Here is a 27,586-nt window from a genome sequence, read left to right as displayed (position 1 = left end):
TGCAGATAAAATACCATGTGCAGTCTTTACCTCCAAGCTCCCATGGTACTTTTGTGTTTTAACATTTCCGTCTCATGTTTTACTGCATGGACTGAGGTTTCGGCCTCTGTTTTCTGTGTTGTTCTATTTCATTTCGTTACTCAGCAGCACATGCTGACACTAGTTAACACTGCTATTGAAAATGTTCTTTGGGGGATGGTGCTTTCCTAATAACAGTCAGCCCGTTTATTAATCCATTTTCAACATGGTACATGCGAGTTCTATGCACACAAGTCACATTTTCTGTCAATAAATAAATGTTTTCACTGTGAAACTAACTCTTAATTTTACAGAGGCTCATTCCTCTTACTGATGGGAGGGAGTGGTAGTAGTAATCTTGGACCTTGCTTTGGGGGGAGGGGAGGGAGAAGGTATATGAAACCTTCAGACAGAAAAATAGCTTTCCATACTGTGCTGAGACCTAGACACTGCCTTTAGACATTAATTTATAGCGCCAGCTTCTCAAGAACCACTGAAATGTAAACTGAAAGCTTTTAAGGACCAAACGACCAGCTGGTTTCAGAGCCACAAGACAGATGAGTTCCACCTCTTGTTTCTGCAGGCTAGACGCAATGATCCACAATTACTACACTGTTTCCAGGCAGTTTACTTTGCATCTCTCCTAGTGGTTTGTGCAAGTCTTTGTGTAGGTGTGTTTCTCCTTGCAGAGTATGTCATGCAGGAAAGGTCGCAGCAGATTATTTTTTTTTTTCCTTTTTCTCTAGATTCTAGCCCTTCCTTTTGGTAGTCTGGTATTGAATTTGTACTGCTGTTTCTTTATGAAAGGGCATTAGGAGCAAGTGTGTATTAGGCCTTAGATTTTGCTAGTCAAGAAGTAACTCCAGAAAGGAAAGTATTAGTTTTCTTCTCCATGTTCAGGTTATAAAAGAGAGGGTGTAACCTACATTTATATAGGTGTCTACCCTCAACTTTTTTTTTTAATAGTAGCATTACCACTCACACCCTTTAGTGGAGACTGTGCCAGCATTTCCATCATAAATCTTGTTTTTCAGGAGGTTATAGCTTGGCTGTGAAACTTTATTTCACTGAGAAATTTAGTCAGAAGAGTCTTTGCCTGACAAAAGTTATTGTTTTGCATTAGTTTAAAGTAAAAATTAGTTTAGTTTATATTTAAAGTTAGACACCGAACAACCCCTCCCCACAATCCTGAGAGCCGTCTCATTATATCGGAGAAATATACATTTTCCAAATTTACACAAATCCCAGAATGTCTTTATTAATGATTTGTCTAGCACCACAAATCTGGTTTGTTTGTTAAAATAATAAATTTGGTGCCAAATCCTAATGCCTTACTCAGTCCCTTGCAGGCAAAACTACCATTGGCTTCGGTGGGAAACTTGCCTGAGAACTGACCAAATAAAGTCTGAGTAAGCACCTCAGGATTTGGCCTGTTAACAGAAATGTAGAATAAGACACTGAAGTCATATGTACCCAGTTCTGGATTTTCTGTACATCCTGATATTTGAGAGAATGATCATGACAGTCTCTGGTGTCAACCACCAGAAAACCCAGAACAGGGATGAAAGGGTTGGAATAATATTATGTTGCTTAAGTTTTGTATGTGATTATTTTATTGAGTGTGTGTATAGTGTTAAAGTTTTGATAGACGGGGAGAAAAGCCAGGAAGTACAGTGTGAAATCGTGCATTACTCTTCCTGCAACTTCCATAACCAGTAGATTGATTGATTGAATGGAGGATGTTGCACAACTCATCACTTTGAATTTTCTGGCATTTTCTGCTTTTTTCTTTTTTTTCTTTTTATTATTTATTTTTTGGTGTTACATTAGCACCAAGACCCCAACTCAGAATGAGGCCCTTTTCGTTCTGTACAAACACATAGTAAGAGACAGGTCCTGCCTTGAAGGACCTTACAGTCTAAATAGACAAAAGAGACAAAAAGGATGGGCGGGGAAGCTGGAGCATAGAGAGCAAATTGCCTAAAGTCCCCCAGCAGGTCTGTGATAGAGTTGGGAATGGAACACAGCTCTCCCAGCTCCCAGTCCAGTGCTCTTTCCACTAGAATATGCTGCCTCTCAGTGCCCTGCTTGGTATATCCTTGTTGCTGGTAACATAGATAATTTTCCTCTCTGTGGCTATGAAGATCAGTGAGGATTTACACCCCTACATGGAAAATACAAGGGAGTTGTAGCTGCATCTTCTCAAGGAGATTAGCCCAACCAGCCCGCGCCTGTTGGCTGGTACTCTCGCTTCCACAATTTTAATGCTGTCTTAAGGTCAACCCTTCTGGAGTGTTAATATTCAAGGGCATGTGGCTTATTTAGCGAGCATAAAATGTGGATGTACAATGCTTGGCTCAAATGAGGATAAAGCACAGTCTTGCACAGAGCAAACTGTCTCTTACTTGTCCTGTCTGATGGCAATATCGTATGTGTTTACCTCTAGTACAAAACAGATAAATACAAGTCATAGCTTTGTTCTTTTTCTCTGTATTAGTCTCACTTAGATCACAAATTGCTAGCTAGGTGTTAATGTCACAGCATTAAGTGAAAATAGCTTTAAGAGTCTGTATTCTAGTATTAATTTTCAGTATGCTCTTCGAAGCTCTGACACTGATTGTTTGTTTGCAAACTAGGGGACCAAACAGGTGATGAGAACATTACCCAGATGCTCAAGAGAGCTCACGACTGCAGGAAGACAGCTGAGAATGCAGCAAAAGCCCTGCTGATGAAATTAGACGGCAGCTGCGGGGGAGCCTATGCGATCACTGGCTGTAGCGTACAGCCCTGGGAGAGCCTGTCATCCAACAGCCACACCAGGTAACTGCAACTTATCGAACCTATTAATCCCCAGGCCTTTGGTTTCAGACCTAAGTAGATTATGTTGTATTCCATTTATTCCACTATCCATCCTCACGTCAGTCTGCTGTGTTTTTTGTTTTTATTTTTTTAAATCACCACCATGCTTCAGTGAGCCTATTCTCAGACTTTGAGCAAGCTCCATGCAAGAAGGGTTTTGTATAGATTTGTTGCAAGCCGGTGATTCTGATCTTTGATCTCACTCATAAAGGGCAAAACCATAACACTTCTTTTACTTCAGTGCTTCTGTTTCTCTCTCTCTTCCCCCTCCTTCCCATCTCATTGAAACATGAAGCATGTACTTCTTGTTCACTGCTATTGTATGAGGGCACCACGGGTTTCCAGGGAACTGGAAACCAAAAAAGTGCTTCCATCAAGGAAGGTTTCCATAAGCTTTTGGAGTGCTCAAGAATTGTTGTTTTTAAATGTCACAGCTATAACCATTTCACTTCTCACAGAAACAGAATACGTTTCTGCCATCAGTTATAATGATTTTTCATAACAACCCCACTATCCCGAAAAACCTCCATTTAGCAATTGACACTGTAGACAAATATTGACTGGTGGACAAACTTTTTGCAGGTTAGAGTGGATTTTTCCAGAAGGAAAAATCAGGATATTGAGATTTTTTTTTTTACACCTTTAAAATAATAAAACTTAAATGAACTATTATTACAAAAATTATGTAGCCCAAATATTTCTGGGGAGCAGCTACTTCTTCAGTACCTCTCTATACAACGTATATACTTTGTGTGTGTTTGTACATAAAGACGTTGACTGGAATTCAGGTTTACAGTGGCAAGAAATTGTCTTATGTTGGAAAAAGACTGAGGAATATAATAGCTGAAATCTCTGGCTGAGAAAGCTATTTTCCCATCAATTGAAAAATTCTAGTCTATGTGTTTTCTGTTACACTTTCTAAAATACCTTCTTTCTCTAAAAATACATAAGATTTAGTTATTCTCTGCTGAAACTTTTATCTCACAGGATTATATGACCCTCCATTAGATCTGTTAGTGGTTTTGAGGACAAATTTGTTGCATTACAATGCCCTGATTCAACATTATGTTCCATCACATCACAACCTCGTGCTGTTGCACTGGCCTGAAATAATGTTTGGGTCGCTGCCAACCTAAATTAGAGGAGAGGGGATAGTTTTTTGGTAATCTGAATGGGTGGCAGACTTATTGCAATAATAATGGTAACCATCTTATATAAATATAGGTGAACATTTTTCTTGATTAATTTTCAGTTTCTGTCCCTCAGATTCACTTAAAATTGTTTAATCAGTTTCTTAAGCAAATTTCTCCTTTTTTATGTTTTTATACAAAGTTGGTTAGCACCTTATCATTTTCCCCACAATTCCTATTTATTACATTGTGGCTGACAAGCCTAAAAGCAGCAAAAGACTAAGAAGTGTGGTCAACTTCTGCATCAAACATCAGGGTAAATTTAAATATCTAAAACTAATGCGTCATTTTGCTTGAAAAATATGCTGCAGTATCAGAGTTACCCTGTGCAGAGGAGATGGTGTTTGAGTACATACATTCATGTAGCGCAGTGTTAATTACTAGCAAATCAATAGCTTTTGATGCCGAAAATATTGACCTGCTTAGGAGTGCAGTATACAAAACTATTTCAGGTCACTTGACCCTGTCTGTCATAGGGTGAAAAAATACTGGTTGTATACACGTACATTTGTGTGGGTTTTTTTTTCTGGGTATATGACATAGCAACACACAGCTGAGCTTGTTTAAGCATTTATATTCTACAGGGTCATTTTTGATTGTTTATAATATTCTCAAAGTTCTATCTTTTTTTGGATATTTGGTTGCTCAGCCAGGGAAGGATTTTTTTTCCTGAAAGTTTCACTGTAAACAGTTGAACTGATTTCCAGGATGGAAGGCGAGAAAAATGTAGGTTTTTTGCAGTCTTGCTTTGGTATTGGAAACTTGACATTTGACAGGGATGTATATAGTCCCTAGATGTTTCCCTAGTTTCATTGGTCTGGTGAAAATCAGATTTCATTTGGCTGAGTGATAGAGCTGAAAAAAATCATTCTACATACATGCCCTCTGCTTTTGTGGAGCAATGAAACTAATGATCTCTGTGATCCACTGGCTGTGTGCCTGTGTGTGTAAAATTTGTTTTGGTTGACTAGACAATGTCTCAGCATGTACACATGCTTAGAATAGAGTGCAATTTCAGATTTAACAGGTAGAAAATTGTAGAATAAGATCTGTGAAGGTGCAGATGAAAAAAATGTATAGATATGTATCTATATATTTTATGTATATATGTACATTTGTGTGTGACCTATTAGCTTGAGTCTGTTCCTCTATCATTACATGATAAATTTCTCTGATATTGAGAAAATACCTGATATTGAACTGATACTACAGTTGAATGGTTACACACACAAACAGAGGACAAGAGAGTATGATTGAAGAAATGTTCTTCTTAGAGTACTTGCTCATGTCCATTCTATTGTAGGTGTGTGTGCTTGCACATGCACCGGTGCTGGAAGTTTTTGCCTCAGTGGTATCTGTAGGGGAATGGCTCTGGCGCCCTCTGGAGTAGCGCGCATATGCACCAGTATAAGGAGTGCCGTCAGCTTCCCCCTCCCTCAGTTCTTTCTGACCGCCAGTGATGGTGCTGGAACGTTTCCTTGCCTCGGCAAGCTTTCCTATCTCAACAGTGCCTAGCAGCGAATTCATTGTATATAGCTGTTAAAGTTGTATAGATAATAGTTCCCTTAGTGTTCAGTTAGAATTAATTAGTTAGTCCTGTACAGGACTTAGCCTAGGGACAAGGCATTCTCCGGTCCCCGGGCTTCAAGCCTTGTGACTGCTACAAAAAACCTATGCCAGTCAGTGATCCCCATAGAAGCTGCCTCAAGTGTTTAGGGGAAACCTACGTGAGCAACAAGTGTCGCATTTGCAAGAGCTTCAGGCCGCGGACAAAAAGGAGAGGGACATTCATGTCCGAGCACTCCTTATGGAGTCTGCCCTGGCACCAGCTTCAGAGTCGACGAGATTGGACTCTGCTCCAAGCACTGCGGCCTTGGTGTGGAGCACGCTGCCGGCACCTACCTCTGACCGGCGCTGATTCCCATCCCCAGTTTCAGCTAAAAAGCAAAGAAAGGCCGGGAGAGGGCGGTCTCCTACATCCTGTAAGGGGAGGAGAACAAAGGCCCACATGGGGCAACTCTTCCTCTTTGGACGTTGGCCAGGCTCCAATTCCCATTGAGCGGGCAAGCCCACTTTCAGACCCGTCTGCCACCCAGGAAGCGGCAGAGGCACTCGGTACCTGGTGGTGCAGTCCACACCGGAGGCCTTTTAAGCTGTTAAGGACATATTGTCCTTTCTGGTGCTGCCCACGCCAGCCAGTGAGGTGCCCCGTTCGAGGGGTAAACCTGCCCTGTGACCCTTCCAGAGGTCTCCATCAGTGTGGCACCGCTCCCCTGCCAGCGTTCACCTGAACAGCGCCACCAGCCAGATGGAGGTCGGCTTCCCTGCCAGAGTTCCCAGCATTAGTTCCCGGACTCTAGGCAGTGTTCCTCGAAGTCCTGGCATCAATCGCCGGCAGTCTGGCGCAGACCTGCAGAGGCACGACACCAGTCCCCATAGCCTCAGTGCCGGGAGCGCCCGAGTCAATCTCCCAGTCTTCAGCACCGCTCCGGAGTGTCAAGGTGCTGGTCCCTGGAGCCCTGTCTCCAGATCACTGGTACGGATCACTGCGAGCACATCAATGGTCTCCAAGACATTGATCCTCTTGCTCCAGGTCTCTGGAGTGGCACCGTTCTCAAAGCGAGGCATCAATCTCCGGGATACTGTTGCCGATCCGCCAAAGGCCGCCACCGGTCACTGGAGTCATGGCACCGAGAGCCATCATCCTGGTACAGGTCCCCAGTGGAGGTCCGCGGAGAGAGCCAACAAGAATGGGGTAGACAGGAGGCCTCAGTATCATCCTGGTCCCCCAGACAAGTCTCTCCCTCCTCGGGCTCTGACAGCAAGGAGGAAGTGTATAGAGCCCAAGGAGGAAGATCTGCCTGCAGGCCAAGGTCATCCACTGCGGACATCGGCATTCGCCTCTGGGCCACCAGTGGCTGCATGGCCCCAGGGCCAGTGGCCAGCCCCTTGACAACTATGGAACCCCCCCGGGGGGGTTTCCCCATCTGTCTCAGGGGCATCCAAAAGATGGTTGGCGAAAGTCTCCTGCCTGCCCCCTGACTCAGATGTGGAGTCAGAGCAAGCTCCCCGGGGACAGCCAGCCTCGGCCATGGGCTGCGGCTCCCCTGGCAGAAGCAGTGGAGTTGACAGAACCACCTATACCTGCCGCCTCATCATCTTTGCCCGATGAAGCAACTGCTGGGCTTTCTCACGCAGTCCCCCAGTATGATGCACGGGCCCACCAGGAGCTTTTGAAGAGGGTGGTGTCGAACTTGTGGCTGGAAGCTGAGGAGCTGGCAGAGCCCTTAGACTCCCTGTTCAATTTATTAAATGCAGCAGCCCCCTCCAAGGTGGCACTGCGAGTGCACGAGGGAGTGGTGAAACTAATCAAGGCTCTGTGGCAGACACCCTCCTCCCTTCCCTCCATCTGCAAGCAGGTGGAAAGAAAATACGTCCCCGCTAAGAGTTTTGAATATCTACATACCCACCCCACCCCAAGCTCACTGGTTGTGTCGGCAGCCAATGAGAGCGATAGATAGGGCAAACCGGGATCGATGCTTAAGAATAAGGAGGCAAAGAGGCTTAATCTCTTTGGTAGAAAAATTTATTCTATGTCCAGCCTCCAGCTGAGAGTGGCCAACCATCAGGCCTTGCTTGGCCGCTATGATTTTAATATTTGGCAGTCCATGGCCAAGTTTGTGGACGCGCTGCCAGAAGAGCCCAGGAAGGAATTCCTGACGACCCTTTAAGCGGCCTCAGATGTGGCAGGTTCAGTGGCCTGGACCATGACTTTGGCTCTTTCTCTAAGGCGTTGCAGCTGTCGGTTGAGGTTCAGCAGTCCATCCAGGACCTCCCATTCGATGGCCTGGCACTGTTCCCGGAACAGACGGTAAATTACACGGCCCAAAAGACTCTTGCTTTCTCTGGATCTTACATGCCAGGGCCTGTGAGGAAATGGCTTAAGCCACAACAGTCCCACTGGTTTCGGACCAAACCTCGATCAGAGCCCTTCCACCAGAAGAGCAAGAGCTATAAGCTCTGGCAGGGGCCATCAGCCGGCCCCCTCAGCCCACTCAAGCTCTATCCACAACCAACTGGGTAATAAGCAGGTATTTTGATGGGCACTAGAGGGTGACATTCCAGACTATGTTCTGGATCCAGCCCACCTGCTCTTTTCCAACAGTTTGTCCCCCTTCCTCCCTGCCTGGGCCACAATAACATCAGACCAGTGGGTCCTCAGCATGGTAGGAGCGGGATATACTGTCCAGTTTATTTCTCTCCTTCTCCTCCCCCTCTCCCTCCCTGTCCCTCTTCAGGAGGTGCAGGGCCTTCTGCGGGTGGAAGCAGTGGAAGAAGTCCCTCTGCACTTGAGGGGGAAAGGGTTTTACTCCTGCTATTTTTTTCATCTGAAAGGCCAAGGGGGGGAGTCTATGCCCCATCCTCGACCTGCAGAGCCTCAACAAGTATCTCAAGAAGTTGAAGTTCCACTTAGTTTCCCTGGCCTCCATCATTCCTTCCCTGGATCTGGGACACTGGTACGCCGCCCTCAACCTGAAAGACACTTACTTTCACATATCGATATTTCGTGGACACCGAGAGTTCCTACATTTCATTGTTGGGACTACCAATTCACAGTTCTCCTTTTTGGCCTAGCAATGGTGTTTACAAAGTACATGTCAGTGGTGGCGGCCTACCTCAGGCATCAGGGTATCCAGATATACCCATACCTCAACAAATGGCTCATCAAGGACTGTTCCAGGTCCAGCACAGCGTCGAGATGTTACGAGCCACTTGTCAAGCTCTGGGCCTGTTGATAAACTAACAAAAATCAATGTTGATCCCGGTCCAATGAATAGAGTTTATAGGAGGGGTACTCTACTCTACCCGAGGCAGAATATTCCTGCCTGAGGCCAGGTTCAGGGCAATGTCAGATCTGATTCCCAGTGTCACTGCCCATCCGCTCACCACTGCATGGGTCTGTCTCAGACTATTGGGGCACATGGCAGCATCATGCATGTATGTTGTCTGACATGTGAGACTCAGGCTGCGTCCCCTCTAGAAAAGGCTGGCGTCAGCCTACCTCCTGGCCAGACATCACCTAGACAAGGTCATCACGATCCGCAGTGGGTACTTACCTCCCTGCAGTAGTGGTCTGACCCGATTCTAGTGTTGGAAGCTGTGCCGTTTGCGAGCCTGCAACCCACGGTCTCCCTGATTTCAGATGTATCCGACCTCGGTTGGGGAACACACCTCAATACACTGCAGACTCAGGGGTTATGGTCTCAAGAAGAGTTTGCGTTACATATAAACGCCAGGGAGCTCAGAGCCATCTGTCTGACTTGTGGTATCTTCCTTCCCCAACTGTCCAGTCACGTGGTGCAGGTGTTGATGAACAACAGCCTTTGTGTTCTGTGTCAACAGACAGGGGGAGCTCGTTCCTTGCCTTGGTGCCAGGAGGCCCTCTGTCTGTGGGACTTCTGCATTCAGCATACAATCCATCTGGAAGCCTCGTACTTCCCCAGGCAGATCGTCTCAGCAGGTCCTTCTCTCACCACGAGTGGTCCCACCACTTGGAGGTCATCAGAATCCTCTTCCAGAAGTGGGGAGCTCCCAAGTGGACCTGTTCACCACCAGACAGAACAGAAAGTGTCATCAATTCTGCTCTCTGCAAGGCCTCAGCAGAGGCTCATTTTCGGATGCTTTTCTCCTGTGGTGGTCAGGAGATCTGATGTACACCTTCCCACCAACTCTGCTCATCAGCAAAGTCCTCTTAAAAAATCAAGAAGGACAAAGCACAGGTCATTATGATCGCCCTGGCCTGGCTTCGCCAGTACAGGTTCGACATGCTCCTGGATATGGCCATGGCCACTGCCCAAGCATGATATGGTGTTGCCACCTATACTTCTGTGCTGCTGATGGCGGGCGATGCCTTCATAGCTGGGCGCCCAGCCAACAGCTGCTGCTCTCCAGTTGCCCAGCTCTGGAGGCAGCGTAGAAGTAAGGGTGGCAATACTGAGAGCCCCCAGCAACTCCCTTTTGGGTTAGGATCCCCAATTTGAGAAATGCTGGTATCCCCCCTGAAATCTGTATAGTATAGGGTAAAGGCACACAAAAGACAAGATTTCACCGGGGGAGATCAGATTTCATGGTCTGTGACGCGCTTTTCATGGCCATGAATTTGGTAGGGCCCTAAACATGAGCACTCACTCGAAGAAGAAAAAATGGTTACTAACCTTTCGTAATTCTTATTCTTTGAGATGTGTTGCTCATGTCCATTCCATGACCTGCTCTCCTTCCCCTCAGACAGAGTTCCAGCAAGAAGGAACTGAGGGAGAGGGGAGCCTGCATCACCCCTTATACCAGCGCAAAAGCGCACCACTCTAGAGGGCACCAGAGCCAGTCCCCTATGGATACCACTAAGGGGAAAACTTCTGGCACCAGTGCATGTGGCGAGCACACACACCTACAATGGAATGGAAATGAGCAACACATTTTGAAGAACAACAGTTACGAAAGGTAGCCATCTTTTGTAGCTGTGATGTCATATACATTCAATGTAGGTGGACTTAATCCTTGTGATTTCCTTACAAAGAAGGTAACTAAATATTATCCCCTTTTTATAGACAGAGAATTTGAGACAAACAGAAGTTACTGCCAGTGGCCCCAGGGCAGCAAGTCAGGAGCAGTCAGACTAGGGCTTAGAAAACTCAGGACATTTTGACTCCATATTCCACCACACCACTCTGCATTTCCTTTTTTAATCCACATATAAATACTTTTGAAATTTCAAGAGGACACATGCAACATTTTCCCAGCTAAGAACAAAATCTCCTCTTTTTCTCATTGTTTTCATCCAGAGGACAAAGGCAGTTAGATGATGTAACTCAGACTTCTCCATAATGTGGCCCACATCTCAATAGAGAGAGATTCTCATGAGCACCCCTGCTGTTCACAATCACATAACATCCTTGTGGCAACTACAATGTTTGCTTAGACAGTGATGTTAGTAAAATAGGTATGTATTTGTAATTGTCTTTAATTCAGTATGCATTTTGTCCTTTGTGAAGAAAACAGACATTCACTCTCCTTTTGGTCTTCATTTCATTACATGCATACCTATCCATTCTCATCCTCTCTCTTTCCTGCTGCCTCTCTGCATATGCTTCTGTGCTCCCTTTTTCATCTCACCTTGCACATGCTACCTGCTCCTCCTCTCCACTTGTACACACCTCCCTGCCACTTGGCTCTCTTCTTTTGTCTTCATCCTTCCGTGATATCCTGGACTTGCTGTCCTTCTGTACTCTATGGTTCTTTCATGCTGGAGGCTGGCAGCAGCCCTGGCCCCACCCACTGGTGGGTTGCAATCACTGAAGGTGGATTCCGTCTCCTCTCAGTTGTGACAGTAACCCCTAGCAGAGGCAGCAAGGCTGACTTCTTATTTCCAGCTGCTTCTGTAGGCTTTTTCTTTGTCATGGAAGAACCTGAGGGCCTGTAGAAGCAGGTAGAAACAAGGAGGGGGAGCCAGTTCCATAAGACCAGCAAGTGCTCTGTTGACTAGAGTTTGGAAACAGTTCATATTAATGGACAAATTCCTCACTTGATTGCACTTAGCCTCTTAAATGAAAACATTTTAATATTATATATGACTACAAGATAATCTTAATGCCCAAGCCTGATACACTGGTCTACAATTTTTGAGAAGTCGTCTGCTTCAGAGATAAAATGTGCTATTTATTATGTATTTTGATGTGATGAATTCAAATATGACAATTAAAACAACTGATTGGCTACTGTTTCTAAGATATTTAAGTTTTTACATTTTATGTCTATGTATATTGTGTAGATAGAAGAGTTTTAATCATAAATTGTAAACCTAGGTCTTTTCATGTGTTTATGGTTGCTTTACATGATAATATTTCACCTGTCCTGTTTATGTAACACTTTAAAAATCAGCAAAAGGGTTATATAGATAAAATTTATTATGAAACAAAAGGCAAAAAACTATTATGTCCATAGTTTAGTCCTAGTCAGTGTCTACTCGGCGCTTCTTGGCTTGTCTCTTGTATTCATTAAATGGAGCATCTCTTGTCACCGTCCAGAAATAGTCTGCAAGCATTGATGGGCTCCATTTGCCCTGATAGCATTTTTCCATTGTTGCAATGTCCTGGTGAAATCGCTTGCCGTCCTCGTTGCTCACTGCTCAACAGTTCGATGGAAAAAAATCTAGATGAGAGTGCAAAAATTGTATCTTTAGTGACATGTTGCAACCAAGGCTTTTGTATGCCTTGAGGAGGTTTTCCACCAACAACCCGCAGTTGTCTGCCTTGTTGTTTTCGAGAAAATGTATTGCCACTAACTGGAAGGTTTTCCATGCCGTCTTTTCCTTGCCACGCAGTGCATGGTCAAATGCATCATCTCAAAGAAGTTCACGAATCTGAGGACCAACAAAGACACCTTCCTTTATCTTAGCTTCACTTAACCTTGGAAATTTTCCACAGAGGTACTTGTAAGCTGCTTGTGTTTTGTCAATGGCTTTGACAAAGTTCTTCATCAGACCCAGCTTGATGTGTAAGGGTGGTAACAAAATCTTCCTTGATTCAACAAGTGGTGGATGCTGAACACTTTTCCTTCCAGGCTCCAATGACTGTCGGAGTGGCCAATCTTTCTTGATGTAGTGGGAATCTCTTGCACGACTATCCCATTCGCAGAGAAAACAGCAGTACTTTGTGTATCCAGTCTGCAGACCATGCAAGAGAGCAACAACGTTTCAAATTGCCACAAAGCTGCCACTGATGTTGGTCATAGTTTATGCACCTCAAAAGTTGTTTCATGTTGTCATAGGTTTCATAGAATCATAGAATATCAGGGTTGGAAGGGACCTCAGGAGGTCATCTAGTCCAACCCCCTGCTCAAAGCAGGACCAATCCCCAACTAAATCATCCCAGCCAGGGCTTTGTCAAGCCGAGCCTTAAAAACCTCCAAGGAAGGAGACTCCACCACATCCCTAGGTAACGCATGCCAGTGCTTCACCACCCTCCTAGTGAAATAGTGTTTCCTAATATCCAACCTGGACCTCCCCCACTGCAACTTGAGACCATTGCTCCTTGTTCTATCACCTGCCACCACTGAGAACAGCCGAGCTCAATCCTCTTTGGAACCCCCCTTCAGGTAGTTGAAGGCTGCTATCAAATCCCCCCTCATTCTTCTCTTCTGGAGACTAAACAATCCCAGTTCCCTCAGCCTCTCCTCATAAGTCATGTGCTCCAGACCCCTAATCATTTTTGTTGCGCTCCGTTGGACTCTTTCCAATTTTTCCACATCCTTCTTGTAGTGTGGGGCCCAAAACTGGACACAGTATTCCAGATGAGGCCTCACCAATGTCGAATAAAGGGGAATGATCACGTTCCTCGATCTGTTGGCAATGCCCCTACTTATACAGCCCAAAATGCCGTTAGCCTTCTTGGCAACAAGAGCACACTGTTGACTCATATCCAGCTTCTCGTCCACTGTGACCCCTAGGTCCTTTTCTGCAGAACTGCTACCTAGCCATTCGGTCCCTAGTCTGTAGCAGTGCATGGGATTCTTCCGTCCTAAGTGCAGAACTCTGCACTTATCCTTGTTGAACCTCATCAGGTTTTTTTTGGCCCAATCCTCTAATTTGTCTTGGTCCCTCTGTATCCGATCCCTACCCTCTAGTTTATCTACCACGCCTCCTAGTTTAGTGTAATCTGCAAACTTGCTGAAAGTGCAGTCCACACCATCCTCCAGATCATTTATAAAGATATTAAACAAAACCGGCCCCAGGACCGACCCTTGGGGCACTCTGCTTGAAACCGGCTGCCAACTAGACATGGAGCCATTGATCACTACCCGTTGAGCCCGACGATCTAGCCAGCTTTCTATCCACCTTACAGTCAATTCATCCAGCCCATACTTCTTTAACTTGGCGGCAAGAATACTGTGGGAGACCGTATCAAAAGCTTTGCTAAAGTCAAGGAATAACACATCCACTGCTTTCCCCTCATCTACAGAGCCAGTTATCTCATCATAGAAGGCAATTAGGTTAGTCAGGCACGACTTCCCCTTGGTGAATCCATGCTGACTGTTCCTGATCACTTTCCTCTCCTCTAAGTGTTTCCTTCATATGGACTGCATGACCAACTGGAATTGATGGCAAAACATTGCCATTATGCAGTAAAACAGCTTTAAGACTCATCTTCGATGAATCAATGAACAGTCTCCGCTCATCTGGATCGTGAACGATGTTGAGGGCTGCCATCACACCATCAATGTTGTTGCAGGCTACAAGATCGCCTTCCATGAAGAAGAATGGGACAAGATCCCTTGGACGGTCACGGTACATGGAAACCCTAACATCACCTGCCAGGAGATTCCACTGCTGTAGTCTGGAGCCCAACAGCTCTGCCTTACTCTTGGGTAGTTCCAAATCCCTGACAAGGTCATTCAGTTCACCTTGTGTTATGAGGTGTGGTTCAGAGGAGGAGGATGGGAGAAAATGTGGGTCCTGTGACATTGATGGTTCAGGACCAGAAGTTTCATCCTCTTCCTCGTCTGACTCAAGTGAGAATGATTCTGGTGCATCAGGAACTTGCAGTCCTTCTCCGTGGGGTACTGGGCGTATAGCTGATGGAATGTTTGGATAATGCACAGTCCACTTTTTCTTCTTTGACACACCTTTCCCAACTGGAGGCACCATGCAGAAGTAACAATTGCTGGTATGATCTGGTGGCTCTCTCCAAATCATTGGCACTGCAAAAGGCATAGATTTCCTTTTCCTGTTCAAGCGCTGGCGAAGATTTGTTGCACAAGTGTTGCAGCATATGTGTGGGGCCCACCTCTTGTCCTGATCTCCAATTTTGCAGCCAAAATAAAGGTGATAGGCTTTCTTAACCATAGTGGTTATACTGTGCTTTTGTGATGCAAAAGTCACTTCACCACAAACAAAGCAGAAGTTATCTGCACTGTTCACACAAGTACGAGGCATTTCTGCTCACTTTGGCTAAACAGAAATGTGTCCCTTTGCAAAATCAAACACTGACAAATAAGAGAGCACGACACTGTATGATTTCTAGAGCTGATATAGGGCAATTTGTTCAGCAGAGTGATGTAAGCTTCATTATGATTGCATCATCCATGACTTCTAGGAATAAAATGACACAATTCAGATCATGTATGACACAATACCAGCTTCAGATTGCATCATTCATTGTTTTGCCTAAAAAGCAAGTACTGTCCAAACCCAGTCATCGATTTATTCATAGATCCAGTCAAAGATGTATTTGAGTCATTTCTTGTTTAAATTGAGATCCCTTCCCTTTATAACTCACTTATCCTCCGCCATTCCCAAGTCAAGGGTCGTATATACTGACCCAATAGCATATCTTGAAAACTAGAGCCAATCAACAATTTTAAGCATCATTTTTGTTCTCAGTGACCCAGAATTAGTAAAGTTTGACTACATTTATTTCAGAAGCATTTTGGCTGTAGAGCAGTGATATTTGCAAAGAAAAGTAGTATTAATGAAGATCTTCTAACTCAAACTGCCAGGCATGTTTTTTTCTTTAAAACTTTGTAAAGGAGGAGGGTTAAAACCCCCTCTTTTTGGCTAAGACTTCGTGATAAAGTGAATAATTCTCACTGCAGTTTGAAACCCCACAAAACAGGTTTATAATGGAAGTGCTGACCCAGCCTTAACTTTGGCATCACAAATGAGATGCTGAATGTCAAATCACTGAACACATTACCGAGAACACAAGCACAGGCAACTGCTGGTGACAAGGGGGGTTAAAGATTGTAAAAGGGAGCATCTGAGATGAAATGAAAAACCAGCATAGAGGTTGTTACCAGCAAAGTGAATAAAATAATAGCTAGCATCTCAATTTATTTGGTTGGCAGCAACCCAGCTATATTACCAATTCATTTTTGAAAATAAAAATAGCTTTGTGGAAGTCGTAATTGTTTTAATGGACAGAGGAGCATTCATTTCCAAGAAGATCCAACTGATTGCACCTGTAAAAAGAATGAAATGAGAGAGAGAGAGATGGAGATTGCTGCTGTTACAATGACTAAGGATGCTGTTTTGTATTCATTGCACTACTAGTAACCCCAACCTTCCATCAAGATGCAGGAGGGACAGTCTGTCCCATCACATGCAAAGGAAATACATTTCTACAACACATTTTACCACTACCCATCTGAACTTATCCAAACCTAGGGCTAAATCCTCCTCTCAGAACCACCTCATGGATTTCGGATAAGTAGCTGAAATAAAGGATTATGTTGGCTGAAATGTGGAAATGTCGATATGGAAACATGTTAATGCTTCCAAATCCCGAAGCATGTGGTATGCTCTCAGTACCAGACTTCATCATAGGAGCAAATAGGTTTCCAAAGAAGGGAGGTAGTTTTGCCAAAGTATTGAGATTATAGCCCAATTACTGTTAATTCAAATTCTACTGGTCTGAGTGAAGGCCAGTTTATCTGAAAGGTTATCCCTGCCTTCCGGTTGTGTGCTTTCTCTGATATGGAGCCACTCTGACCTGGAAGATGGGTGGACAGATGTACATGACCTAACAAATATTCCTTAAAGTGAAAGTTCAAATGCAGACATTACCATTCAAGAGTGTTACATGGATTTGGGACATTCCACATTATTTTAATTCTATAAAGCCTTAACCCACAGTTATTATGGATAGAAATTCATACTGTATCCTTTTCACCCAGACAGAGTTTCTTGAATGAAAAGAAAGGATGTACTCAACAGCATCAGTAAACAGAGAAATATTTTATATATGCAGTGTGTGTGCTTGTATATATGCACATGTAATATGTGTGTGTGTGTTTTACACGTGTGTGGAAATGTACATGTACACCTCTTAATATTACACCATGCTATCTAGTATGCTCTGTATAGAAAATACATATACAAATTAATTGGGTATCATTTAGGAATCTTGCAGATGTTAGTGATGAACCAAATGGGTAGAATGTTTCTTTCAGCTCTTTATGAACATGGGCGAGGGGGCGGGAAATGTGCAGAAGGAAATCATTTTCCCAAAAGGTCTGATGGAGCTGTATAATTTTTTCCCCTACCTGCATGTTAAAGAAATGAGAGAGACATAATGTATCTGTTTTTGTTTTTTTTTCTGGTTGTGACATGCTGCCTATTCAGTTCATCCCCTAACTTCATTCGTGTTACCCTGATTGCCATCAGAAAGCATAGCAATCTGCCAAATTCAGCACTACACAGTATCTAGCGGGGCAGGTTCCCCCACAGATGCAGCAGGGCTGGCGTGAGGATTTTGGGGAGAGCCATCAAAGTGAGTTTTGAAGGAGCCCCATGTGGCATCACAACCCAGGATCACATATGCATCATGGCATTGTTTTAGTGCTTAGTCATGCATCCTTGCAGACTGAATTCTTCTCCACAATTCAGGAAATGGGGGTGGGGATTGGGGGCTGTCTCTGCCTCTTGAGTAGGGGAATAGGCTATGTACCCCTTTCCTCTGCTGCCCATATTGCCTCCTCTCTTCTTTCACGCTGGGTGGGGGGATTCTGGCACCAATTTTATAGGGACAGTCCTGATATTTGGGGCTTTTTCTTATATAGGCTCCTATTACTCCCCCCCCCACACACACACACCCTCTGTTCCAATTTTTCACACTTGCTTTCTGGTCACCCTAGTTAGGGGACATGGGACAGTTCTCCTTTTCTTCTGTCCTCTTTGCACTGGCTGCCTGTAATTGAGACAGCTCCTCCATTAATTCCTCACCTTGTAACCAGAGGCCTCACTAGCACTTCAGCAGTGGAGCCAGCTCAGCTGCAGGCAGGCAGCCAGCCAGGACTGAGCTAAAGACAGCCCTAGCATCATTGGCAGCAACCCAAGTTGCCGTTACCTTCCACAGCTGTGGATTGGTCTCCAAAAAATGGAGACCTGTAGCTGTGGACCTGACAGGTCAGTCCTGTGCAGCTGTGGCTGGTACTGTGAATACCTGGCGAGCTTTAGGAATCGTCCTCATAGCAGATACACAGGCCAATGCTCAGTTTTCATTCTGAGAGCTGTCTTTCCAGCAAAGAGGGCAAGGAGCATATTTTCTCTGTAAACGAAAGCTAAGGTTAACATTGACTAAAACTCTGAGGATGTGCAGGCTGTGTGGACCCTAAATACTGTCTCTGAGTGTGTGTAGTCCAGGAAGGCTGGAGAACTTTTTATTTTGGAACCCAAAGAGATCTACAACACCACTTGAAAATAGAATTGAATAGTAATTTGTTGTATTGCCTGATTTTTTACATCATATCTACCTCACCAAGGGCCTAGTGAGGCTAGTTAAATAAGGTTTATAAAGAGCTTTGAGATCCTCTGATGAAAAGCAAAGTATTATGGAGAACTCATTAAAACCTGAGTGTATTTTTACCCAATATAGGCTAGCTGGGTTCTGATTTACTGCAGATGGGAATTAGTGGGGAAAAAAAGTGGTTTTCACTTCTAGTAAACACGGCGCCTGTTATCCCTAAGAGAGAGAAGAAATCATTTGAAATTAGCAGAAAGCTGTAGTAAAGCCATGTAATGTGATATTTCATGGGCGGGGAGGGGGAAACTTAAGGAAGTCTTTGTAGCCCTGCCAATTCTCTGTTTCCTCTCAGGCTGCCCTGGGCTTGGAATTCTCTGAAAGATCCACGGGCAATTATCTGATGCAACTTAAAATCAACACTGCTTGAGCACAAGCACAATTGAGAGGAAGGAGAAAAAACCAACCTGTTTTTCCCCCCTTCTTCTTTCTGCAGTGCATAAGTGTGTAAGCAAAGTGTATTTCCATTACACATTAGCCTGGCTCCAGCAGGAGTCCACAGGGTGGGTTTTTTTCCTCCTCAAAAAAATGCTGAAAAATAATGCAACCCAATACAGAATGTGATTTATTCCCCTGCTGATAACTGAGATCATCCAGCATTCCAGACAGGCACAGTTAATGGATGACTTAACCCTCACCCAGCAGCTGATTACAGGTCCTCAGGAGACAGCAGGCAGCTTTGTCTGTGTAGGGTTGTAGAAAATGCAGTGCTGTTTCTTTTCCTTTTAGTGTTATTGCAAGTATATTCAGCAGTGGAATGTTAAGGAACTAAAGCAGCATTGCAATTAACCTCCATAAATCTCTTCTCCCTAGAACACTGGAATGCACATAGATAGAGATGGGGCATTGAGGCGCCTCGTGCTTATCTAGAAATTGTTTTCCCTTTGTAAAAGCTCTTCATTATGTGACATGTATGGAGCAAGCTAAAATTGTCTGGCAGTTTTTCTTTTGAAACTACCTTTGGAAAAGGAATGCGACAATAAAGTCAGATGATGGTGTTCTGTTAGAAGTCCTGTAAAACATGACTTAGATACCTCCAAGTTGAGGGATTTGGATGTCTTGTGGAAGTTAGCGCTGGGGTAGCTGGTCACTGTTTCAAATCCAGCCCCAGGTTTATAGTGATTGAAAGACAGTGCCATGACAGCAGCTGGACTTTCTGAAGCAATCTCAGGCTGTTTCTTACAGGTGACCATCAAAATCAGCAGACGGGGCATGGAATCTGAACTAACTTTTCAAAGAGAGATTGTTATTCCCATTCAAGGCGTGAGGCAGCATGCAGAAGTTTTCTGCGCTGCTGCTTGTGCTGTATCAGCTCTGTAGATAAAGGATTTTAGTTTTTGTTGCTCTCAGCATAGCATATTTAACAAGCACTTAATTGTTTGTGTGTTTGTTTGTTTGTTTGTTTGTTTGTTGGGGTTTTTTTGCCCATGACCTGGCTATGACTTTTACTAAAAATAACCATGACAAAATCTTAACCTTAATCATGGTCATTCAGGCTGGCACAACGGTCCTCAGTAGACAGGGCACGTTTGATGATGATGATCCTGATAAAATTATACTCTGTGGCAACTGCGAGTGTAAATATGCTTGGGTGAATCATGTGTGTGGTGTTAATTAAACAAATTTCAAATGGGGGCTGGGGGCAGGTGGACAGGGGGAGAGGCTAGAGACCTGACTACTTCTCCCAATGAGTAATGCTGTTTTTGGTCTTCCAAGCACTACCAGCTCAACTGCAAGTAGCTGTGATACGGAGTTCACAAAAGAGGATGAGCAGAGGTTGAAGGATTACATCCAGCAGCTGAAGAATGACAGGGCAGCAGTCAAGCTGACCATGTTGGAGCTGGAGAGCATCCATATTGATCCCCTTAGTTATGATGTCAAACCTCGTGGAGACAGCCAGAGGCTAGATCTGGAAAATGCAGTATTGATGCAGGAACTCATGGCAATGAAGGTATTTTATAACCTGCTGTCTTTGCCCCTGATTGCTTCATGGTATTAGAGAGAGGTAACTAACAGTGATGCTCAGGACCACTATGAGACCTGAACATCCCAAAGGACATTGTGACAATAGCAAGAATGTGCACAATTTACCCCTCTCTATCAGGTTATCGCATAACCTAACCCTGTCACATGCCCTGTGCTATATCTGAAAGGTTGTAGCATACCCACAGCCCTGTATCCTGTGCAGTCCATTAGACCTAAACTATTCAATAGGGACCCTAATATTACACAACATTGTAACCCCATTGCTTGCCCCCACCACATCCAATGCAACCAGTATAGTGTCCTTTGTGCTTGTTTATTTTTCTATTAAATTGTTGTTGTGATGGTTGGATCACAGAACCCCCCTTGGGAGCTGCCACCCGATGTACCAAGACTACTACTTCCCCTGCTTTCCCTGCCAGCTTGGGACCCCAGCACCCTGTCTTGCTGAGCCAGACACGCCTGTCTGCTCCAACACAGACCCAGGGTCTGAATTACTTGCCCCAAAGCTGCAGGCTTTACTGAAAGCAGCTAACAGAAGTGTTCCTGTCTTTAACACTCAGATGCCCAACTCCCAATAGGATCTAAACCCAAATAAATCTGTTTTACCCTGTATAAAGCTTATACAAGGTAAACTCATAAATTGTTTGCCCACTGTAACACTGATAGAGAGATATGCACAGCTGTTTGCCTCCCAAGGTATTAACACATATTTTTAATAAGTAAAAAGTGATTTTATTAAATACAGAAAGTAGGATTTAAGTGGTTCCAAGTAGTAACATGGAGCCTTTGACATACTCACTACCCTCACTGTAAGGGCATAGCATGCCTAGTCCCCTTTCTCTCTGAAAGAGTGTTTGGTAGAATCACAGACCTGTAATGTTGATCATGACACTTGGGGTGGCATCTAGCTGGGTTGGAGGTCACATTCCACAAGCCCAGGTAGTGAGAGAGGGCATTAGCAATGACCAAGTCTGTGTGCATTAAGCAAGGACTTCAATCCATGGTTCTGAACTTATGACACAGCAATCAAGAAGCCATGTGCTTGCAATAGGGAGCTATGACAGCAGAGGTGCTCGAGGGAGACCAAAAGCATGAGACAGCACTGCTAATGTAATGTTTCATTACCTCACTCACAAGCTTGTGCGTGCACCACTCTGAGAAAACACTCGAAGCTTCGTGTACTGAGGCAGAACAAAGCCACCTCTGTTTCATATTGCCTCAGGAAAGAAGGAGGTTAAGTTATTATCCTTAAGGCACTTAAGTGGTCACCAGTTGAGAGCAATGTCTTGACACTGTGCTGCAACACAGAGTCGGGGTGGGAGCAGAAGATATAGGAGCATGGAGATTTTCAGTGGTGGGGCTAGTTAGGACTAAACTGTGACCTCTGAGGCTTGATCTACATACATAGTTGTACCGATAAAACTAATATATGATTTTATACCAATTTAGTTAAACTGGTGCAGCATTGTGTGTGGATCTTCTTATATTGGTTTAGCCTGGGCTTGTAACCAGATTAAACCAATATAACCAGGCTTAAACCATTGTAAGCACATCCACAATGTTGCAGCAGTTTAACAAAATCATTTTAGATTAAACCAGTGCAACTTCTGTGTGTAGGCAAGTCCTAAACATACATATCAATATACTCAATTCTGCATTTGATTTCCTTCCTCTCTTTCCACTGAGAATAATTTTTGGGGGGTAGGGAGGTGAGCTTTCTAGAACATTGAGAGACAACCACTCCTATTTCCTCCTCATTTATCCTCACACCTCTGATGCTCTACTTCACAGCCACCATCTTCCTGATCTAGGAAAATTGATGGGAGAGACTCTCTTTGGAGTCCATGGGCACCACTCCTCACTCAGCAACAGGCATTGATTCACAGATTTTAAAGCCAGAAGGGACCATTATGCTCAACTAGTCTGACCTCCCGCATAACATAGGCCTAAGAACCTCATCCTATAATTTCTATATCAAGCCCATTATTTCTGTTTGAGCTATAGCATATTATTTTAGAAAGATATCTAGTCTTAATATAACTATTTCATGTGAGGAAGAATCCACCACATCCCTAGGCAAGTTGTTCCTGTGGTTAATTATTACCCTCATTGTTAAAAATTTGTACCTTATTACAAGTCTGAATTTGTCTAGCATCAGCTTCCAACTATTAGATCTCATTATGCTTTTTTCTGCTAGATTAAAGAGAGCAGAAATCTCTTCCCTGTGTAGGTCATTATAGACAATGATCAAGTCACCTCTTAACCTTTGCTGGTATAAACTAAATAGATTGAGCTTTTAAAGTCTCTCATTATTAGGCCAGATCTTGAGTCATTCTTGTAACTCTTTTCCGATCCCTTTCTAATTTTCTAACATCCTTTTTGAAGTGTGGACACCATTTTCCAGTTAATAGTCACACTAATACTTTATACACAGGTAACACGACCTCCCTACTCCTCCTTGATATTGCCCTCTTTAAGTATTTGAGATTTGTGTCCAGATACACAGGGCTCCTAAGTCCTTTTCATTGTCACTGCTTTCCAGGAAACAATTCCCCATCCTATAAATGTGACCTACATTGTTTATTCCTAGATATATGACCTTGCATTTGGCCATATTAAAACACATTGTTCAAATGATACTAGATGCTCCAGGTCTGCCTGGATAATCTCTGCCTGTCATCATTTACCACTCCACTAATTTTTATGTCACCTACAGATTTTCGCAATGATTTTATATTTTCTTCCGGAAGATTGATAAAGATATTGAATGGCACTAGGCCAAGAACAGATCCCTGTGGGACCCCACTAGAAACCCTCCTGTTGGGTGATGATTCCCCATTCACAGTGTTACTTTTTGCAATCTGTCAGTTAACCAGTCTGTCAGTTTTTACTACATTTAATATTGGCTACATTAACAAAAAATTCACTATACTAAATTATCAAAATGTCATGCAGGACTAAGTCAGATGTCTTACAGAAGTCTAAGTATAATATGTCAGCAAGTTACCTTTATCAACCAAACTTGTGATCTCATCAAAAAATATCAAGTTTGTCTGACAAGATCTGTTTCCATACAACTGTGTTGTTTGGCATTAATTGTGCTATCACTCTTTAATTCTTTACTGATTGCGTCCCAATCAGCCTTCCCACAGTTTGTCCTGAAATTAATGTTAACTGCCTATAATTAGACCAGCATTGCTGAATGATACAAAGCTCTCCTCTATCAGAGCTATGTCCGCTGCCTCCTCTCACAGTCTGAGCACTGAGTTTTTGGGCAGAGAGAGTATTGCCCTTCTCCTCCCTCTACAAGAATGTTAATCTAACTAAATAAGCACTGGAATGTTTTGATATCTTCTTCACTGACCGTGGACTTTCATGGGAAAGTAAGATTCTTTGGATTAATATGACACCCCTTCCAGATTTTGGGGCCTCAGAATATGTTTTCAGGTAAAAACTGTGGCCACGTTTCTGGAGTAAGCCATATAGAAAGGAATTGCTGTACTTCTAGATACGTTCAGATGGTGTATGAGAGCAGATCTGATTTGTGGGCATGGGGAATGGATACACTGACATTATACCATGCATACAACAAGGGTTTGCTATGAGAAAGTTTGCAGCAATATTGTAACCCATCTTACTAGCAGCAGAATTATCTGTGGGAACAAGCTTTTAAAATTAAGCTTCCTTGTAAAGTATCAGTATCTCTCTCCTGTGTGTCAGATTCAGAGAGGAGACAAAACTAGTGTAATGTTAACCTTTGTCAGAACCTCTCAACAGTTAGGATAAGTTACACTAACAGACTGTCTTAGATTTTCACGCCTGCTTTCAGTATGTCACTTGCCCCTTTATCATCACTGCTGAATTTGGTCCTGGGAGTCTGAGTTAGGGTTACCAGATGTCCCAATTTTATAGGGACAGTCCCGATTTTTGGGTCTTTTTCTTATATAGGCTCCTATTACCCCCTACCCCCTGTCCTGATTTTTCACACTTGCTGTCTGGTCACCCTAATGTGAGTGCAAGGTGGTGTGACTAAAAGGAAATATATATTACACCAATTCAGACTTCTCTCTGAGTAGGACCTCTTATGGCTCAAGGGGATAGCTTTTCAAACATTTCCGTGGTTATTTTTACTTATAAATATAATACATAATTATATTCAATACCAATAATATATTTACACCAGAAAATTCTCTACTGCTGCCTGTGTCTGTAAATGTTCTTTGTTTAGATAATACATTTGAATCGTATGAGTGATTCCTAAATTAAAAATTCATTGAAAATTAAATTTAAGCCCTATCTTGGCAAGCAGCACAAACAGATTTCATTCACTGTAACACTCTGTCTCCCTTTTGTGTACAGTTCTGTGAAGTGGTATCTTGATGTGATTGTCTGTGTGTCTCCGACAGGAGGAGATGGCAGAGCTTAAGGCACAACTGTACCTGCTAGAGAAAGAGAAGAAAGCACTGGAGTTGAAACTCAGCACTCGAGAGGCCCAAGAACAGGCCTACCTAGTTCATATTGAGCACCTAAAGTCTGAAGTAGAAGAGCAAAAAGAACAGAAAATGAGATCCCTCAGCTCCACCAGTAGTGGCAGCAAAGACAAATTGGGCAAGGTCAGGAATTAATGCAAGTCACCAGAATCAGAGTAAACATAACTAAAGATATTTCATCTCCCTGTCATTACCAGTTTTAAGCATGTTAATCATCCCTGCTTTCTCCCTTCCATCTACACACACACAACCTTTCTCCATCTTCCAGTTGACATGTATTATATGTAAGGTTAAGATTTCGTCATGGTTACTTTTAGTAAACGTCACAGGCAAGAAACAAAAATTCACGGAAGCCCATGACCCATCTGTGACTTTTACTAAAAACAACTGTGACAAAATCGGGGGTTGGGAGGCACGGATCCAGCACCCACTGCTGCTGCAGCTCCCAGGTCCCCCAGGTGCCTGTGGTGGCTCGGAGATCCAGAGTCCCCACCACCTGTGGTGGCTGAGAGCGCCAGAGTCCCCACTGCTGCCCACGGTGGCTTGGAATTGTGGAAGCTGCCCACAGCCAGAGCTCTGAGATCCACCAGCGGCTGAGAGCTCCTGGGCCCCCACTGGCTGCCAGTTCCAGCCCTACCGCTCCTGGGCTGAAGCAGAAAATGTCATGGAGGTCTATGGAAGTCACAGATTCTGTGACCTCCATGACATAATCTTGCCCTTAATTATATGGCACCTTCCATCCTGGGATCTCAGACACTGCCAAGTTAAGCCCCTGTCTCCTGAGCAAAATGCAGTTTTAAATTCTGGGAAGATGACAATCATTCGTCACTAGCATACTAGCTACTATTGCCAACTTTATTGTCATCTGACTGTTGTATCTCCTTGAAAGTCAATAGTGATGGGGTCCGTGCATCCAGAAATAAACTGAGATACATTAGTGCTCATTTCATTAGGAAATGGCTGGAGATTTATTTATAAAACCCCCTCGCAGTGCAGGTAGGTACCAATGGGGGGGAGGGGAATAATTTCCCCTTAAATTAACAAAATCTGTGTATTGCTATCTTTAGGTTTATAATTTTTCTAAGGAAATAGGGACACCCTAGAAATTCTATAATCCCATGCCTATGCTGCTGTATCCCTTTATTCCTCTGTCCCTGCAAAGCCCCAGCAGCAAAAAAAATTACAGAAGTGTCCCTCTGTATTTTTGACTACACATCATTTGAATTTCTGCTTGCCCACTGTGCTTTTTCCCTTCAAACCCAGTGTCAAAAGTGAAATAAGACACCAGAGAATGTATGCTGCATAGCAGAATTATACAAATTATTGATTATTGTGGGATGGTTTGTAAAACATTGGGTGAGTCTGTGGAATATAATGCATTGACCCATCTCTTGGTGCATTGATGTTTCTACATGACTCTTGTGTTGTTTATACTGATTTAATTTTAGCTCAGTTTTAAAAGCAGTTGTAAGTTTAAAAGTGCTCATAGTCCGGTCCCCCCCCTTAAGGTGATGAGTAACTCTTAGTAAGGCGATCTTTCTCATTTCTCAGGAATGCACAGATGGGACCACAACACCATTAACCCTAGCTGAGCTGAGACCATACAACGACAGTGAACTGGCTGCAGAACTAACAAATGCACTCAGACGGTAAGCACCCTCTTCCATTTCCTGGAGACATTATTTATTCCACAATCCTAGGGTAAGATTTCATTCTGGGTTGTATTTTTTAATCTGGCACGTTTTATAGGGATCGTCAGAGGTTTGCCCATGAGGAGGAACCAGGACTAAAGTTTTCTAACAGTTCGTTTTCTGCTTGTTGTTCTTTACTTGTTTTTTTAATTTATAAATTGCTCTGTGGTGCTCATCTCCATGGTCCCTAAACGTCTCAGAAATGTGAATGAATTTTAGCCTCACAAAACCTTTGAGAGGTAGGGAAATACTGTTATTCCCATTTTACCCATGAGGAACATGAGGCACGGACAGGTTAAGTGATTCGCTCAAGGTCACCAGGAAATCTATTGTAATGCTGGGATTAGAATCCAGAGCTCCAGCTAAGAAGGTTTGGCCCCAAGTCAGTAGTTGGATGGGAGACCACCGAAGAACCCCTAGGTGTTGCAGGGAGAAGTTTTGTTGATTCAAAAGCAGCATTCACTCTCTGAGTGAGTACCAAACCAGTGCCATGACATGGTGATAAGGTTGCTGTTTTGTGCGAAGTTTTGGCTTTCAGATGAGATACAAAACGGATGTCTTGAAAACTTTTTTTCGTTAATAGCCAAACTTTTAAGCTGAAGTCCATATGCAGTTGCATACCCACTATATATTCCCATATGTAATGGTTGCAATTGTGCAGTGTATGTGGTGACTTAAAGTAGGGTTACCATATCTATTAAATAAAAAAAGAGGACCTTCCACGGGCCTTGGCCCCGTCCATTTCCCCACCCACCCCCAGCCCCGCCCCAACTCCGCCCCTTCCCTGCCCTAACTCCGCCCCTCCTCCCTCCCACTCCCAGCCAGGGGAAAGGGCTGCCCGAGCGCTACCGGCTTCACGGTTTGCCGGGCAGCCCCAGACCCTGTGCCCCCGGCCGGCGCTTCCCCAGCGCAGCTGGAGCCCGGGGGGGGAAGCGCCCAGCTGGGGGCGCAGGGTCTGGAGGCTGCCCGGCAAACCATGAAGCCGGTAGCACTTGGGCTTC

General features: G+C 43.9%; 1 protein-coding gene across 5 annotated transcripts in view; it reads left to right on the top strand.

Moving 5' to 3' along the window:
* Window positions 1-27,586, top strand: part of MCC (MCC regulator of WNT signaling pathway) — a 321,315-nt gene that overhangs the window by 272,421 nt on the left and 21,308 nt on the right. For all 5 annotated transcript variants that reach the window (XM_034773020.1, XM_034773019.1, XM_034773022.1 and 2 more), the window contains 4 exons: window positions 2,655-2,838; window positions 20,135-20,369; window positions 24,811-25,017; window positions 26,446-26,543. In XM_034773020.1, coding sequence (XP_034628911.1) covers window positions 2,655-2,838; window positions 20,135-20,369; window positions 24,811-25,017; window positions 26,446-26,543 — 724 coding nt within the window. The remainder of the gene's footprint in view (window positions 1-2,654; window positions 2,839-20,134; window positions 20,370-24,810; window positions 25,018-26,445; window positions 26,544-27,586) is intronic.

The sequence above is a fragment of the Trachemys scripta genome, chromosome 6, assembly GCF_013100865.1.
Source record: "Trachemys scripta elegans isolate TJP31775 chromosome 6, CAS_Tse_1.0, whole genome shotgun sequence".
Classification (NCBI taxonomy): Eukaryota; Metazoa; Chordata; order Testudines; family Emydidae; genus Trachemys; species Trachemys scripta.
This window is presented reverse-complemented; position numbering and strand designations above follow the sequence as displayed.